The sequence below is a fragment of the Lepisma saccharinum genome, chromosome 16 (assembly GCF_977018435.1).
Source record: "Lepisma saccharinum chromosome 16, izLepSacc3.1, whole genome shotgun sequence".
Classification (NCBI taxonomy): Eukaryota; Metazoa; Arthropoda; class Insecta; order Zygentoma; family Lepismatidae; genus Lepisma; species Lepisma saccharinum.
In genome coordinates, this window is record NC_139244.1 from 23,162,317 (window position 1) to 23,181,403 (window position 19,087).

At 36.3% G+C, this 19,087-nt stretch overlaps 1 protein-coding gene across 1 annotated transcript in view; it reads left to right on the forward strand.

Annotated features, from left to right (window-relative positions):
* The window catches only part of LOC146000340 (melanization protease 1-like), a 75,653-nt gene that overhangs the window by 28,797 nt on the left and 27,769 nt on the right, over positions 1-19,087 (forward strand). The window contains exons 3-4 of the mRNA XM_083137869.1: positions 9,076-9,222; positions 12,272-12,380. Coding sequence (XP_082993995.1) covers positions 9,076-9,222; positions 12,272-12,380 — 256 coding nt within the window. The remainder of the gene's footprint in view (positions 1-9,075; positions 9,223-12,271; positions 12,381-19,087) is intronic.

The window sequence follows — 19,087 nt, forward strand, 5'->3', positions numbered from 1 at the left end:
TACCAAATGGCAAGTAACAAAACACGTGCTGTCGTCCTCGATACGAAAAAGCTGTGTAGTTATACGAGTCGGACGTAAGTGGTATTTGAAAATATCCACAGGAGAGATCAATCGAAGAAAAATATCTTGCACCCTTAAAATGTTGAAGTAGCTCGTTTATCGGTTCAACATGGGTAAGTGGTGAAATTACATGTTGGTTTAGGCGACGAAAATCCACCACTGGACGCCACTCACCGTTAGATTTTGGTACGATATGTACAGGATTTAAATAAGGCGAAGACATCTCTTTAATTATTCCCCAGGCTTTCCATTTTTCTAGTTCCCTTTCTAACGATGCTCTTTTGGCGAACGGTACCGGATATATAGGTGCCTTAATTGGTTCCTTTGTGTCTAGTTCAATTTGATAAGGTTCTACGAATGCAGATCGGGGTCGATCAGAAAACAACCTATGATATTCTATTATTAGATTCTCAAGCTGAGACTGCTGCTCCGTGCTGAGTGATTCACACGACCGTACCTTCGTTGTGATCTGATCTAGAGAAACGATAAGTAAATTTTCTGCTTCTTCGACTATAGTAACTTCCTGCATCTGGCAGCGATCCCTATCAGTTGTGCTTTTGCTAGAGTTAAATGGCTGAACTAGTTCGGAACCAGTAGACGCCATCAAACTAATTTCGTTTCTTCTAAAATCGAGTACAGCTTTGTATTTCCTTAAAAATGGTATTCCGAGAATTAATTCAGCATGCAGTTGGTTCAATACAAACATCTCCAAAGAAAAAACTTCCGAGTTAATTGAAATACTTATAATCTTCCGACCAGCAACACGAAACTTCTGATGTCCTGCAAACGGCAATAACTTAAGTTGATCCACTGTATCCAGTTTGGCACTCGGAATAATTGATTTTATACTACACCATAATTCATAATTGACTAAATTACACTGGCTTCCACTGTCGATGACACACTGTATTGTAATACCGCAAACTGTTCCTGTGATCAGAGGTTGATCAGTAATAGGAGTAGGTATGCCAGTATCATTTAAAGTCCAAGTAGGTTCATCTTCGTACCAATCTAACTGGAAAAATATTGAAAGTGGATAACAATGATCAACTTCAGATAAAACGGAATTACTTAATACAGCATACTGACAAGTTGTGCTTATATTATCACTACGATATGATTTAGACGGACCCTCCATTATGTTAGTGCGAGCAAACTGGTCCACGTTCACCCGCGACGTTCGTTTAATGTTGCTTCAGGGGCAGAAGAAATGAACTGTTTACAAGAAGTTTCTCTTGGATCGAAAGATGGAGCATTTTCATTCAATGGAGTATTCGCCACTGCAGTTGCATTGCAACTGTTTCCCGTTGACAACTGAGAAGACGAATATCCGCAATTGGCACATACACTGCACGGTTGGAATGAGTGGAAATTATTGTTAGAGAACTGAGAGTTAGGATGCAGTGTAAATTGCTGTTGTTCTTGCTCGTTTCTGGCATTGAAACTGTTGCTCATAAATCTACCATTATTGTTGAAGTATCGAGAGCTTTGTGGACTTCTATTTTGCCGGAAATTTTGAGTTCCTGCACCATTACGTCTGTAACGATTATATGGTCTGTTAGTTAGGTTAGGCTTCCCAAAATTATTATTTCTATTAAATATCATCGTCTTCTGGCTGGAGTTTGATTGTTGGTTTTCAGCAACAAACGGAACATCTGTACGTGGAATCTTAATTCTTTTATTTTCATCGCTAGAAGAAACAAAATGAACACTATCATTAGGTCTTACGTTACGTCTTGAACCTTGATTTCCATTAGGTTCATCATCGTTCACAAACGATGAACTTTTAGCAACACTTTGAACTCTCAGTTTTGCCCTTGCACTATTATTGTCGGTAAAACTTTTAGAATTATTCCCATCATGTCGGAAATTTTTTTCACGTACATTATCATGAACATTAAAACTCTTGTTCGATCTTGAATTCACTAAATCCAACCTCTTTAGTAACGCAATTACATCATCCATTTTAACTAGTCTAGCAGCTAATATTGTTTGTGCAATAGATGTGGGCAACTGATTGATTAAAATGTCAATAACTTCTGCATCATTCGGACGATCAACTAAATTATAATATGCTGAATGCGTACGAATAGCAAAAACTTCCATACTACTCGTCGATTTAGGATCATATTTACGACTTCTAAGTTCAGATAATTGAGCCTGAGTTAACGAATAAGACGTGTAGTGATTCAGAAATTCGTCAACAAACTGTTTGTACGATGTAAACGAATCGACATGGGTATTATACCAACCTTCTGCAGGTCCTTGGAAACAATTAGTAATACATTCAAGCCTTTGCATGTCAGGAACTTGCAGTAAGTCTAAGTAGGACGATAAAGTTTTAATAAACTTACGTGGGCTTGATTTTTCAGGATCTCCAGAATATTTAGGAAGAACAGTAAGTTCATTCAATCTTACCAACCGTCGAGGTTCTTGAGTAAACGAACGCACACAATTGTCAGGATAATCACATCGATGATTCTGCGGGTTTGATGACTTTTGGTTAACTTGCCTTTTTCTTTCCTGCCCAGAACCATCAGAATATAAAGAACGGGTTGATTGACATAACTTGTTAGTATTACTAGCTCTCATGCGATTATTTCTAGAACGTTTGTGTCTTTGTGAAGTAATGCGATTGTGTTCGTCATCAGAAACATCACACGCTGAAGAATTAGATGATTTAGGAGAGGTTAGTTTCCTTGCAGGAATACCAGGTTGACAGTTACCATTCACATGAGAACTGTAAACTTGTACAGGATTACTTGAGTCAACATTAGTCGAAATATTTGATGTTAACTTAGTAATCTTTTCCTCACATGCTTCTACGCGCTTCGTTATTTCGTCCTTGCTCACAACGACTTCAAGTCTATGAACTTGCCGAGACAACCCTGAAACATTGTTCTGGCATTCTGTAATCTGATTATTCAATCCAGCAAGTTTATCAGAATTCTCTGCACAAGTAGTGTTGACTTCCTCGATTTTCTCTGTTAGTCCTTGCACTTCTCTTTCCATTTCCTGATGTAATGAACGTGTTGCTAATTTGCAGGACTCGGCAACTTCAGCTAATTCCTTCCGTAACGATGTACTCAATTCGTGGAAGTCAAGGTTGAGTAGTTGCTGTGAATTTTGAATTTCCTGTTGAGATTCCCTGATTTTTGTAAACTCAAGCTGTTGAGACTCTTGAGTTTCCCTCATTTTTGTAAACTCAAGCTGTTGAGACTCTTGAGTTTGCCTCATAGAATCTTGAGTTTCCCTCATTTTTGTAAACTCAAGCTTTTGAGTTTCTCTCATTTTTGTAAACTCAATCTGTTGAGACTCTTGAGTTTGCCTCATAGAATCTTGAGTTTCCCTCATTTTTGTAAACTCAAGCTTTTGAGTTTCCCTCATTTTTGTAAACTCAAGCTGTTGAGACTCTTGAGTTTGCCTCATAGAATCTTGAGTTTCCCTAATTTTTGTAAACTCAAGCTTTTGTGTTTCCCTCATTTTTGTAAATTCCACCTGTTGTGACTCGCTGATTTTCCTTAACTCTGCAAGTAGATCAAACATTTGAAAAGGAACATTACTTTGCCCCATTGACGTCTCTGCCAACACAGAAGGACGAATGTCAATTTCTTGAACATTCTCTTTACTTCTTTTCCATTGCACGAAAGCTTCAATACTGAACGGGTCATAAGATGGATCACAATCTTTACAGAAATAATTTTCATTTAACTGGTAGGCCCAATGCTTATCTGACAAACCCAAACATTGTAAATGATACCAATGGCCACAATTTTCACAAGCTACCAACCTTTCCTTATCGGGATCTTTGCAGCACTTCACCATATTTATGGCACCATTCTTATTTTGTGATTCATCAGGATCGTCACCACAATTGATAGATCTTGCTGTAAGACTTGTTTTGGATCTCAGATTATAAGGATTACTTGATGCGTACATAATAGAAATTTATGTACAAACTAGATTCACGAAAACAATGGTGTAAGTTAACACATACGCAAAACACATCACTTAAGATCGTGCTGATAACGTTCCACAATACTGGACCACCAATTATACTGTGACGTTCTCTAGTCAATCATTTGCACGATTACATTTCGTTCATAAATATTTGAAACTAAAACGCGAAGGTGAAGGTACAACTTCTATGGGTCTATATATTAGTGAAATAACTGAGAAATATGCAGTTCACTATTACCTATATTTCCATTATTTTCAGACACACTACCACACAATGACTATTGATTCTCGTTGCTATAGCAACGTTAGAATTCCAAATATCTCGTTTATACAGCGTATAGCGCAATAAATAACATAAAACATAATTAACGTAGTACAAAGTAATTATTATACATTTTTTTTGAACAGTTAATATAAAGTGATTTGTATAATATGAAATTAATAATTTCAATAAACATACAATTATATTGTGCGGATTCACAGGACCGTCACATAATCCACGTCGAAAATCGTAAAAAATCATCGCACGAAAATGTTCACGAGTTAATTCCATTTTATTGTTGTCGCGCAATCTCCAAGGCAACATAAACAACACAAATCAAGCTATTGATAAAACATTTGAAGTACGTTATGGTCAATAATGCCAGACGATTCCGTGCAAACGTCAAATCGCGCCTAACTTCAATCAGTGCTGCCAAGGCTCAAAATATAAATAGTGACCCTCGTATAAGAGGGGAAAATGACAATTAGTGTGGTTGAAATGTCTATGCACCATGTACAGTGTATAATTCCCGCAATTCCTAGGAAAACAAGGCACCTAATAGCATTAGACACTCATTTGCAGAAAACAGTAACCTGCAATGCGTGCAAATTCAGTCCGCTTAGCGACACTTGGCCGAAGTCATTATGAGAAACCTAATTTCCTTTTCACCAATTACATCTTCCAGTGATATTCGCTTCCATTCAGCCCATTATATTTTACTGCCATTCCATAAAGCCATGATACACACTTCGGTGTCTTTGTGTGAAATTTTCCGTGAAGACAACACGCGCTTTCATCGTAATGTCCTTCAGGAAATCGCAGTTTCTTTGATTGTCCACAACAAGGTTCGCCAGAAGCACGAAATTCTGTTACAAAAGGTCCTGATGGAACAGAAAGAACATGTAGCAGTAAATCCCATATTGTTGAACGCAGAAATAACTCATTAAACGATTTGAAAATGCTAGCTTTAACTTGAGGACGCACTTCAACAAAGTTATCCATGTTCGTTCATTCAGCTACCGAAGATACTGAGAATATATTCTGAGAATCGGCATAATGAGCTGCGCATTTACGTGACACTGGCTGTTCTGCATTTGCCAGCTTTGGAGCGAGTCGTAATTCCCGAAGTTACCCGAAGTCACTCGAAGTGAGATGCTGGCGTCGAAAGGGCGAAAAAGAATGGGCCTCACTTATCGCACAAACTTCAACCAACGTCCCCGCTTTTCGTGAAGGCGGGGAGGTTGGTTGAGGCTTGTGCGATAAGTGAGACCCAAAAAGAAATTGCCAAAGGAAGAAAAAGAGAAGGAAGAAATGAACGAAAGAAACAGCAAGAATGGGGGAGAGAAAGAGAAAGGAAATGAAAGAAGAATAATATACAGGAACAGAGAAAGATAGATGATATATAGCGGAAGAAAGAGAGATAGAGAGGGGGAGAGAAGGGTAGAAAGAAATATAGATACAGAAGCAGACGATGAAAGAGAGGGGAAAGAAATAGAAAAAAGGATATAGAGAAGGAGAGGGGGAGCACAGACGAACAGAGAGAGAGAGAGAGAGAGAGAGAGAGAGAGAGAGAGAGAGAGAGAGAGAGAGAGAGAGAGAGAGAGAATCACCAATTGTAGCCTACCTGAATATGGTCCACCCTTTATCTACCCAGAAAAATGTAACTGATATTTTCAGTCTTATGCAAAACTTGTAAGGTTCGTTCTCTGATCTCATGAAGTTTGCATTAATAAAAAAGCATTTCTCAAACTTTTACCACAATACAGCAAGCCGTAAGTTGCCCAAAATCCCATTATTTGGAAGCTATGAAAAATAAAACTTAAAGATCGGGTAGCTCCGAACGGGCCATTTGGCATATGGTTCTGTACTCGATGAAGAGCCATATACAGCCACCGCAGCCTGCCAATTCAAAACTTCTGATCCTACACTCCGTGTTATGTCCTTTTCTGGCTTTCAAGTATATAAAATCCAACCGTGGGAGTTGGAGTCAGCTGGGGTGATGCTTTTCAAAATTTTCACTATCTGGGATTCCGCATGCCCCACTTCGAGCACTAGTCTTGTCTATTATTCACTGGTAAAAGTATAATTTCTCCTTGTACTATCTTTCTCATTGTCTTTATCTACAGTGTTTTCTGCAGTTACATAGAAAACCTAATAAATCACGAGATACAGAAGAATTTGTATAACTATTCTTCTCTACAAAAGATAAAAGGACTACTTTTACCAAATATGTTGAAAAGCGTGATATCTTGGGGATGTGTAGAGTAAACTATGAAAACCATGGAAATAAAAGTACAAGTGTGCTGAATTATTATAATGCACCTAAATCATGCAAATTGCAATGATAAATAAATACTATGCAAGTATTAAATGCTTAGAGTTCCGATATTTTAACTATCGATGACAGGTCTTTTTTCTAGTACAAACTTCAGAATATTGATTTTTCAGCTGTTGAACCCCGACATCATTTTCTAGGGCAGGATCAAACTAAACGTGTAATTTAATACGGAATGTTTAATAACAGCACTTCCAGCATCGTAATTCCCATGAATTTAAATATGAGTCTATCGTAAGCGAATGGTGCTGCTATCTGAAATCAGCTTTGCCTGAACGTCCCTTTTTATTTTCCCAGGGATATCAAATGGAATCAAGGTGGGAAATTATTTTGAGTTGAACTCTGTTTTTTTGTGGCTATGGATACCGTCTCTTTCTCCGTCCATTTCTTTCTTAATCATCTATTTTTCAATACCTTTCTCCGCCTTTCTTTTTCTGCCTTCCTGTATCTCTCTCCTTTCTCTGCTACTTTCTTTCTTGCAAAATAATAACAATACATCTACAAAGAAAAGTAAAAAAAATAAGAAAGAATTGTAAAATTAGACATGAGAGAAAAGGACAATTACTCCGAGTTACCTTGATGAACAAATAACATGATATTTTTCAACACTGTGAGATGAGATTCATGCAATATCACACAGTACACGGCTAAAAAAAAAGTATACGTGACAGTAACAAAGATCTTGCAAACTACGATTTGATTGTGATGCACATAAGGCGAAATTCTTACGAAACCGAATTGAATCTCTTGATTGGAAAGTCAGCAGTACAAGTGTATTTTTCTTGGAAGCATTTATTTGGAAAGCACATCCTTGCCGGCCTTACTACAAAAATCAACGTTGCACATCTATTGTTACTTTTTAAAAAGAATAACAGATAGAACATGACATTATGTTTATTGCGAAGATAGTACCAGTATAGCGGAATCTTGATGACCTGTTGTCATTGTCCAACGTTTGATGATCTGGGTTTGAAATTAGAATTACCAGGAGATATGTGATTACAAGTATAAGCGAATGCATCCAAAAGAAGAGCAACATTTACAACAGAGAGAGGAAAAATTGACAACTGCAAAGGTAATTTTCCACTGAGAGCTTTGAGACCTAAGTGATGAGCATCAGATTCAAATAGTATTGATTTTTCTTGTAATTTTTTTTTAAAGAAAGTACATTAAAGCCGAGATCCTGTTGATGGTTATGAGCAGTTACAAATGACAGTCACTTTTTGAGCTATCTGTTATTAGTTACTTTTAAAAGTAAGTAACTGTAATTAAAAAAGTATAGATATATTGCAATATAAGTAACACGTTTACGACACTTAATTTGCTAACTTAAAAATGTGTAACGTGGGGGAAGTGCTAAATTTGGTAACTGTGATTCCAACTCTTGATGCTAAGGTGAAAGGATTCTCGTGAAATCGCCTAAGACAAGAAAGCTAAGCTTTGTTCCATACTATGTATAGAATATCCGCAGTTTATTGCAATTCGCCATTTCTTCTAGCACCCAAATGCTTCAGTGCTTCGTTTTCTCATTTTCAGTTGTTGTAATACTTACATTATGTTCAAAAATAAAATACATGTAAGTCTTCGTGTATTTATTTTATTACAATTAATGATCATTAAGCGTCGTAATTTGTTTCCAGCAAAAAGTACTGTAAAAGTAATTTATTGTTACTTTTCAAGTACCAGTAACTGATTTGAGTTACTTTTTAAAACAATTAACTGAAACTGTTTGAACCAAGTAACTGTGCCTCTAACGCAGTTTTTTTAAAAAAGTAATTTACCAAACACTGGTTATGAGCCATGTGGTGTGGAACCCAAATATATTCAGATGTCTTTGAAAATGTTTTCAAAATGTACTGAACTCAGTGGCGGCGATTGGGTTCCAAAGCTGGGGGGCAAGGTGCCAAAACTGGGGGAGGGGCAAAGACAGTTTACTTTCCCTTGGTAGATAAGGTTTAGCATAGTGCGGGAGCAAAAGTACCAAAAAGCTGGTGGGGGGGAACAAATGCCTCCCTAATCTCCCCACTGGTACTGGTCCTTGCCAGTAGCGTTGAATTCCCTAGCATCCTATCCAAAGTAAAGAAGTTCAATTTACATACTGAATACAAATACCTCAGAGCTTGATTGATTTGCTTTATTTAACTTCGCTTCTTGTGCCACTTTTGGCTAATTTGCAAAGATGGGGATGAGTGATGCGAAATTGATGAATGGACACTCACAACCATCCATGTCCAGGCCAGGATTCGAACCCGGGATCCCTGGCGTCGTTGCGCTAACCACTCCGCCACGGGGGGCGGCTAAATACCTCAGAGCCGAAGCTGTACATAACTTGCTATGAAACTAAGGATTCAACAATGCTCAACAGAGTCAACAGGTTATTTCTGCATTGTTGTGACGTTGCTTAGATTATTAGCATTGTGAAAACCAATGTGCTAACTGCATCTGTCCTTTGTTTTAGATGAACCAACGATAGACCCTACAAAGCACCCCAACTGGAAACTCCTGCCCCACGAAAGATGTGGATCGAGCCAAGCAGAAAGAATAATCGGTGGTAAAGAGACGAGTCTAGGCGGATATCCATGGATCGTCCGAATTGGTTACAAATGTGAGTGAAGGTTTGCGTCAACCAATTTTTTTTATTTCAAAATTTACTATTGGGGTTCATTCTTAGTGGGTAAGGCAAGCAGTAACTAATTCCATACAATACATTTTATTAAGTTTGGGGTAGTTCTTTTTCTCGTATTCCAAAAACGAACAGCGATATTAGTCAGATTAATATGAAACAGAAACCTAAACTGTTGATGATATGTATAAAATAAAAGGACGAACACTAGGAAGGTATAAATGTTTCAACACATTACAAGTTTGATAAGTTCGTTTTACGACGACTGGTTCTCGTCAGTTGCAGTATGTTGCAAAAACGTTTTTTAGGCACTGAAATCCAGACTTGTAGGCTATTGTACCAACATGAATAAGGTTGGGTTTAAATAGCAAACAACTCATTCATCCTCCTGAACATAAATTAAATAGTAGAAGCTACGTACGTCGCGGGAATGGCAATTCAATATTTCTGCAATATGTTCTTCATCCATTACAAATGTTGGTGGCAGTCACTGTAATAGAAAAGACCAATAACAGTTGTAAAAGTTTGTTTCATTAGAAATGTTTGTAGTAATTCCATCGTTATTAACATTTATATACAGAGGCATCTATTTACCTGAAGTAGTGAAGAATTGGATGTTTTTTTTTTACTGATGATGTGTTAAGGGAAATGCATAATATTTTTCTATTTTTTGCTTTAGTGATATTTTCATGTCTTAAAATATATTAGAATTTACTGATTATTTTAAATGACAAATAATAAAAAGTTTACATTTTGGCTGAAACTTTATGCATACACTAATATGGAGATCGCCTTGTAATCAAGGGGTTCCAGGTTCGATACCCGATGGAGACACATAGTGGTTTGGGTCCCACTTTAAACTGTAGTCCAGTCCCAATTAGCCTATCTGTGCATAAAAGTTGACTTAAAACAAAATTCTCTTCAAAATATAATGTACCAAAAGTTATCTGAATGTATGGCAAAGCATGAATGTATCTCACTAATTAATGAACATTTATTTGCTTCGGTCACAATACAAATACAAATAATTTTGTTTCTAGACGTTGTACTACTATTTTCTGATCCAGTTCAAGAAAATTTCTAAATATCTCGTACTTGAATTCATTACCTATGATTCTACAGGGTGATTTTTTTTAAAACTCATGGTTTTCTTTGTTGTGTAAAATTTGTAAATGAAGTATTATTTCCATGCGGTTTGTGGCAAATGAATAAGGAAGGATGGGAGATTTATTGGAGTATGTTTACCGGTTTATATGCATCCCGGGTAATATCGCCCACGCCTTAACAAAAACAGCAAATGTTCACCAGTGTACCCAACAATAATATTGAAGTATTGGATTTTTTGCTTAAATGAATTAATGAAAATGAGTTCTTTTTTTTTTGTATTCACTCAAACATAAATAAAACAAAAATTATAGCACAGACATATGACATAACATCTCACCTTTAAAGAAGGCGCTGAAAGTGTCGACCTCCTTCCTGTAAACAAAGTGTCGAACACGCCGCTCCATGTTAAGGGCTGTCTGACAGTGTTTCTGCGCTAATGTTCGCAATTTCAGTGATAATGTTCTGCTTCAACATTTCCAGGGATGTAGGGTTGTTTGTGTACACATGTCCCTTTAGGAAGCCCCACAGAAAGAAGTCAAGTGAAGTTAAGTCTGGAGACCTCGGAGGCCACAATCCCTTTGAAATAACCCTATTCGCAAAGAAACTTTCAATCAGTGCCATACTGTCATGCGATGTATGGCATGTAGCACCATCCTGTTGAAAATAACCCTTTGTGAGTTCAATGTCGTCCAAACTTTCAACAAATTCCATGAATATTGCCCTGTACCGCTCTGTGTTCACTGTTTCATTGAAGGAGATTGGACCCACTATACGTGATGCTGAGTCAGCGCACCATACCCCAACTTTCTGTGAGTGGAACGGAATTTCGATTACACTATGTGGATTTTCAGCTGCCCATATCCGTGTATTCTGAGAATAAACATACCCAGAGAGATGAAACCAGGCTTCATCAGTAAGCCACGTTATTTTCAGGATATCAGGATTACGCACAATAAACATTAAAAACCAATTACAGTAATCTACACGTTTAACTTAATCTGGATCCTTCAATTCTTGAACAGCTGTAATTTTGTACGCCCTTAGTTTCGCAGTTTTCGCTGCCTTTTGACATGTTGAATAGCTATAGCCGATTTCTTGTGACAAACGACGGAGAGATTTCTTGGGCGACCTCAAGAGTCAAGCACTGACATCTTCCACAACACCTGCCCGCGGGGTCCGATGCTTCCCTGTCTCACTCAGAAGCGATCCTGTTTTTTCCAATTTCTTCACTAGCGACAATATTGTGTTCCTGTCTGGGGCAGAACGTGAGGCAAATTTGTTTCTAAATGCCCTTTGCGTAGCAACAACAGAATCAGTTTTCCAAAAACTTTTCACGATAAACACACGTTCCTGCAAGTACACCATTCTTACTGTGTGTCCTGATCACAATAACGCAACTTTTCAGCACAACAATTACGCAAAAGCACACAACTTTCCAGCACAACAATATAACAGCTCAGTTTCCTGGTTATTGTTGAGAATGACAACGGTGCTATCTACAGGAGGAAACCTAAACCTCCGCACTGCATCCAAACCCCCAGACCATATAGATGCGAAAGGTACACTGGTGAATATTTGCTGTTTTTGTTGAGGCGTGGGCGATATTACCCGGGATGCATATAAACCGGTATACATACTCCAATAAATCTCCCATCCTTCCTTATTCATTTGCCACAAACCGCATGGAAATAATACTTCATTTACAAATTTTACACAACAAAGAAAACCATGAGTTTTAAAAAAATCACCCGTATATCTCTTATTCTAAGTAAAATTCAAATTTATAATTAAAAATGATTTCTCTCCCAGAAAACAAAAACCATCATGGTTTGTTCAAATCGAAAGTAATTCCATAACAATTGAAGTGTGCTATTTACAATGTCGAACGAAAACAATATTCTAAGTATTTTAAATTTCTTTGCAGCTAAAAACAATAACAATGTAATGTACCGTTGTGGTGGAGTGTTGGTCAGCAATCGGTACATCGTGACGGCCAGTCACTGCGTCTCGAATTTACCAGAAGGACTGCACGTGTAAGTCGACCGGCATCTCTCAAGTTTATAGAGTGTAGGTTTTACTTATGAATTATTTGCATTATATTAGTGCTTAGTTTTTATTTGCTGCAAGCTAAATTAGGTCGCATTGAAGGAAAAAACTATATTAGTTTCAAATAAGCATGTAATATTATAACGTTATAAGTTGCTTTTGGACTTTTAACGTCGCAGTTTCGTTTACGCTAGAACATATTTTTGGTTTAACATTTCTGATTTACACTTTAAAACTACTTAAGAAAACCCAAGGATTCTTTACTGTTTTTTCCTTTTTTTTTGATTTATTACAAACTTTTAAAATAAACTAGCGGTTAATAAATCTATAATTTGCCCTGGAAAGCTGGAGGGCTTTGTTTTACATAGTTAAAACTAATACAAAAATTACCTCCAGTTGCCTTAGATTAATCTTAGGTTAGTAACATAGATTAATAAACAGAAAATAAACACTTTAACCTCAATTAAAAGAATATGGTCGACCTACTTACGAAATTTACTCAGCGCTGCGCTTTCACTTTGACTGTAATCAACACTTCCGATATAAAAGTACACATCTCGAGAGCTCTCGACACTAGGGGGGGGGACACTATTGGCAGAAGCTCCTTGATGTCTTCTTTCCCTCGAAGATCTTTGACGTCTATCCCTCGAAGTAATTCACCGTCGCATTCATAGTTCAAAGGTCGGACTCGGTATCTACGTCGTCATCTCGATTAGCAATTCTCAGTTCACAACTACACACTTGCAGTGTTCTTTTCACTTTTTGCGCTATAAAAGTTGCCACGAGAAAACAGTCTGTATTTAAATAAAATTCCGCGCGCTCTTTTCCCAATCACGCGAACGTTCAGATCTCCGGGACACAGATCACTGTTAACTGTCCACTAGGCAAACGACATCTACAAAAACAGTCCCCGAATATCTAACTGCAACTTACTGCCTATAGCACTATCAAATTCGCGAATTCTCCATATAAAGAGATCTCGACGCCAACTGCTGCATGTAAACTTCTGCAGCCAACGCGCGAAGCAACGCGGCCTTTCACTCAAAGGCTCTACAAACACTACTCGAAAAACTTCCCCGCGTTTTTCTTTGTCCCTTTGTCTTAGCATAGTAAGGACAGTTCATTTTCCCCGAGGGGCGTTAATCTCTCTAACCTCTTTCTTCTCGGAAGAAATAAGCAGTCATCAAAATAATCTGTTATAATATTTGGTTAAGCTATTTGAATACTATGGTTAGTTTAAAATAATCAAAAAATCTTACAATTCTTAAAACAGTTTGAATATAGTAGGTTTGGTATTTCTCTAAACATTTCGTCATTTTTATTGATATTTATTTTTATGCTCTGTATTAGATTTTTAGATCATGAGTTCTGGGCGATTTGATAGTGTGACCAAACTGTTTTGATTGTAGAAATAACATTAATTTTGCAAAGGAGGCAATCCAAATTCCTTTACCCAAGGAATTTGTACTGACAATGATAAACCACAAGAAATATTTTATTGTATTTATATTGTAATTTCCAGACAGATACGTCTATATGCTTTAAAAGAAGAAGAAATGATAAATTTTAAAATATTAGAATAATCGTGTTTGATATGCTGAGTAGCTAAAAAATTACCCTTTATCATTATAGTACAGTACCCGTCCTTCCGTATACGTTGATTAATAGAGGGTATTTCAAAATGATTGGTGCAAAACAAAATCAGACAAGACCTCAATATAAAGAAAAACTCTGGAAGTTTTCTTCTCACTAGTGCAAAGACATTTCCACATGCGTTTTAGTAGTAATGCACCCTTCCGAAAGATTTGCCAAAGTTACGACTGTGAATTGTTAGTGTCTTCGAAACCATGGACAATGTGAGTCATGTGAGTAAAACTTCCACAGTTTTTCTTTATATTGATGCCTTGTCTGATTTTCTATCATAAATAGTAACGTCATAATAACCGTTTAAAGTTGCACCATTCATTTTGAATTACCCTGTATATTTCAGTAATCTTAGATTTAAGCTTATTCAGGGACAGGGTTGGCAAAATTTGTTTTTTTTTTTAAAAAGAACAAAACAAACTGTTTTTTTTGTTTAAAACATGTTTTTTTGGTTTTAAACATAGTTTTAAACATGAGTTAAAAAAACATGTTTTAAACATGTTTTAAACAAAACAAATTCAACCTTTTCCCAGTAAATTATAGTTAAAGTCGTTAAAGAGAAAAAATACTCATTTTTATGAGTACAATGGCGACAAGGACAGTTTATTTACCTTTGGAGATAAGGTTTACCATACTGCAGGGTAGGGGTGTGGGGTACAGAATTTTTTGGGTCGGGACGGGGAAAATTCTCAATTTCCCGAAAAAGTCGGAAAATTTTCGGGACTGGATGTGTTCGAAATTTCCCAAAGCTCTTGAAATCTCGAATTCTACATGTAATTTCCATCTTAAGTGCTTGTTTTTGCACTTCTGGTACAAAACCACAATGCAGAGAATGTCTAGAATTGACGACGTTTTAAAATGACCATTCGGAATTTCCAGACTGCTTGGGATCCCAAAACGTCGGAAAGTCAGGATCGGGACGGAAATTTTCTTTCCCGATCCCGGTCCCGACTTTTCGGGATCTCGCACACCTCTATTGCAGGTATAGGCGCCGACTCCATGGGGCTTAAGGGGGGGGGGTCGAGCCCCCCCAATATTAACAACGTGGGGGCAGAGCCACCCAAATAATTTTGCTTAAGAAGATCTAATGTATTATTTTGCTTCTCTTGTAAAGTTTACTCTGAACTGTGCCACATGAACTTAACTTTTAATACACATTTAAAATTTTCTACACCATCAACTTTGGTGGACTAAAACCGCTAAACCATCAACTTTGGGGAGGCTATGACCAGAGACAGCAAAACGCATGATTTATTACTAGTATATACTAAGTATGTAATTATGAGTATTGTTAAAATTTTTACTAAACATGAGTTTCAAAAGACGATGTGCATGAACTAGGGTAGTGGATGGGACGTTCGGGCTACAAATGGCTCTCGCATGACATTCAGAACGAGATCATTGATATAAAAGGGAGATCTGTTTTGCGCTCCGTGGTAACAGATAATAAAAGTCGGGAATATTTTGCTATTATGGTTGACGAAACTTGTGACATATCCAACCGTGGACAATTAATATTCTGCATTCGAACTGTGAATAAAAAAATGACATTTTTGAGGAATTCATGGGCTTTTATTAGGGGTGTACGGGACGGGAAAAATTTTCAATTTCCCTACTGAGTCGGGAAATATTCAAAATTTCCCGAAGCTCTGAAAATCTCGAATTATACACGTCATTTTCATTTTAAGTGATTTCTGGATTAAAAACTAACAATTTACGGTAAGTTCCAGAAATTGACAATGCAGAAAACGTCGAGAAATAACGACATTTTCAAATGAGCATTCGGTATTTCCCGACTGCACGGGATCCCGAAAATTCGGGAAATCATTTCCCGAAGTCCGGATCGGACTTTTATGAGATTCCGAACACTGTGGCCAAAACTTAAAAAAGGGAGAGAGTGAGTCATTCAATAATTTATTTCAGTGATCAGAGCCCCCCCCAATAATTTTGACAAGTCGGCGGCCGTGACTGCAGGGACAAAAGTTGTGGGTAATAGCCCCCCTTTTTCCGCCACTACTGAAGTAGGTTAGGATTTATATTCATCTAAATTTCAAGAAACTAAATATTATAGAATTCCTATCCTCGTCCTGAAAAAATCACGGTGAAATATTTCCTGCTGCCTGAACAGTTTATATAGCAGAAAACAACCTGCAGTGTCATAATAGATTCTCCAGATGATTTTTTTCAAAGTACAAAATTATGTTTCCAAAAGTAAGCATCTGCGCTTCATTCAGTTATACAAACCAATGAATCGTATCGCAAAAGAAAAAAAATCACGTCACGATCAAAATCACGCATTGTGTATTTAGATATTAGTTTCCATTTCAAGCTTCCACCAGTCTCAAACTTACAGGACGATACGAAACAAGGAACTGAGAGGTTTCGATTTCTACAGTAAAGCACGGGTCTTTCTTGTCGCACAACAATCTTGCTACCTTGTGCATACATTGCTAGCCTGCCTAACCTAACAACATAGGCATTTAGCCTAAAATTATAAAGCTTTCTCCTGTGACGTCAGAACATAAGGTTGCTCAAGTGTTGTGCGATAAGTGAGACCTGTAAAGAACGGATTAATTGACACAGATTCAATGAAAAACAGGGTTGCCAAACAAAAAAATTATCACAGACTATAAAATATCTACCACCAAAATGTGTTTTAAACACTTGTAAAAAAACATGTTTAAAACAGATTGTTTTAAACGTTTAAAACATTTGTAAAAAAAACAAAGCCGTGTGTTTTAAACGTTTAAAACAAAGTGTTTTAAACACTTTTGTTTTAAACATGCCAACCCTGTTCAGGGAGTCTACAAAAATAACAAATCCGAAATTCTTGACTTTTCATTACTTTATCTTGATCTTGCTTTCCCTTTTCTTGATTATTTCCCCTTTTATTAACATTTATTTAATCGACCACACCTAAGGAGTAGTTGGAGATTAAGAAGTTTTATTAAACGAAAAATCCCTACCTGAGAACTGAAGCTGTACTTTAACAAGAGATTTAGACTTGCTTTAATTATTATTAATGAATGTAAAAATTAATGCTTCAGACTTCATCCTGGATGGAGAATAGTCTCATTACTTTATGTAATATTTTTACAAAACTTCACGCATACAAGAATGTAATTATTAAGAAACAAAGTGAACAAAACTTAACCACAATTCAATACAATTTTAGATTTCCAAATATTCAATTTTATCAAATGCCAGTACAGCTATACAACAATGTAAATTCACTATACTGTAAAAATAAATAGCAAAAATTCTTGACCACAAGAGTAGTATCTGAATGAGCCAAGGACTGTTTGTGCCCTCGGGCGTTTAATATTCGCAATTCATTTGCACGGGTTTTAATTAATTCGCATGTACTTAGAATACTTTACATTTATGTATTTGCATGTTTAGAACTTTTTATGAATATATAATTATTTATTTTATGAAAAATATGTATATAGAAGGTAATTAGAGGTACTAAACGCTATGCATATGGTTTTATATTCATTACTGCAAAGTATGTAATGTATAAATCGATAATATTAATGTTTATAATATTGAAAATAAGTTTTTATGGTTTATGAACCGCTATGAACGGTGTTAATGGGTGTAGGTACAGGTCCAATTACGATTTGGGACGGTCCCGGTATTTGAACCCGCGATATGTAATGTTATTAATTAGTACTATGTAATAATGTATGTTATTATTGTATGAAACACGGTGGTGCAACACGCTAGACAGAAGACGGTGAACTCCGCGCTCCGCGCTGAGGGTAGACGAGAAAGGAATTTGGGAGATATGCGGTCAAGGTCAAATGACGTCACAACGTCAGGACAAAGAAGGAACCCGATTGACCAATCAGAGAACGCGTCGGTAGATTTTCAGAACCGGTTTTTTCAAGGTTAACCAGTACGCAAGAACAGGAGAAAGGTATGCAATGCCGTAGGGCAGGGGAGGGATTCAACCAGACAACAAAGGATGTCTGGAAATACGCAGCAAGGGTCAAATCTTTGAAGCTATGCGGTTTCCGCCGCCAATTAATATTCCGCTCAGGTTTGCCTTCAAGGCACAGGACGCTTTAGCGCAGGTTTTTTTTTATCTGTACTATGAAGAAGGGAGAGCTATTAGGGACGGGGCCTACAGTTTTCACCATTTGCTTTTATCACGGGGTAACGAACCTACGACCCTTTGATTATTGATTTAGGTAGTAAATGTATGTTACTGTGTGCTATTTAACTTAATTTTGAGTTTATTTTTTACCAAAGTTTGACTTTATGTCAAACATTTTCACAGCTTATTCTTATTTTTACAAAAATAACACTATTTGTACTATTCAGGCAACATTTTTTATTAAATTTTGGACTCGCAAAGATATTTTTACAACTTTCTAACTTATTATTTTACAATTTTATGTTAATTTTTTACCAAAATAACACTATTTGTACTATTCAGGCAACATTTTTTATTAAATTTTGGACTCACAAAGACATTTTTTTTCAACGTTTAACTTATTATTTTACTACTTTATATTAATTTTTTACCAAAATAACACTATTTGTACTAATCAGCAACATTTTGTATTAAATTTTGGACTCACAAAGACATTTTTTCAACTTTTAACTTATTATTTTACAACTTTATGTTAATTTTTACCAAAATAACACTATTTGTACTATTCAGGCAACACTTTTATTAAATTTTGGACTCACAAAGACATTTTTTACAACTTTTTAACTTATTATTTTACAACTTTATATTAATTTTTTACCAAAATAACACTATTTGTACTAATCAGCAACATTTTTTATTAAATTTTGGACTCACAAAGACATTTTTTCAACTTTTAACTTATTATTTTACAACTTTATGTTAATTTTTACCAAAATAACACTATTTGTACTATTCAGGCAACATTTTTTATTAAATTTTGTATTTACAAAGAGATTTTTTCAACTTTTAATTTATTATTTACAAGTTTATGCCTATTTTTTTACTCAAATAACACAATTCAATCTGTTCAGGAAAGACTTTTAGTTATATTTTCGACACACAGAGTGT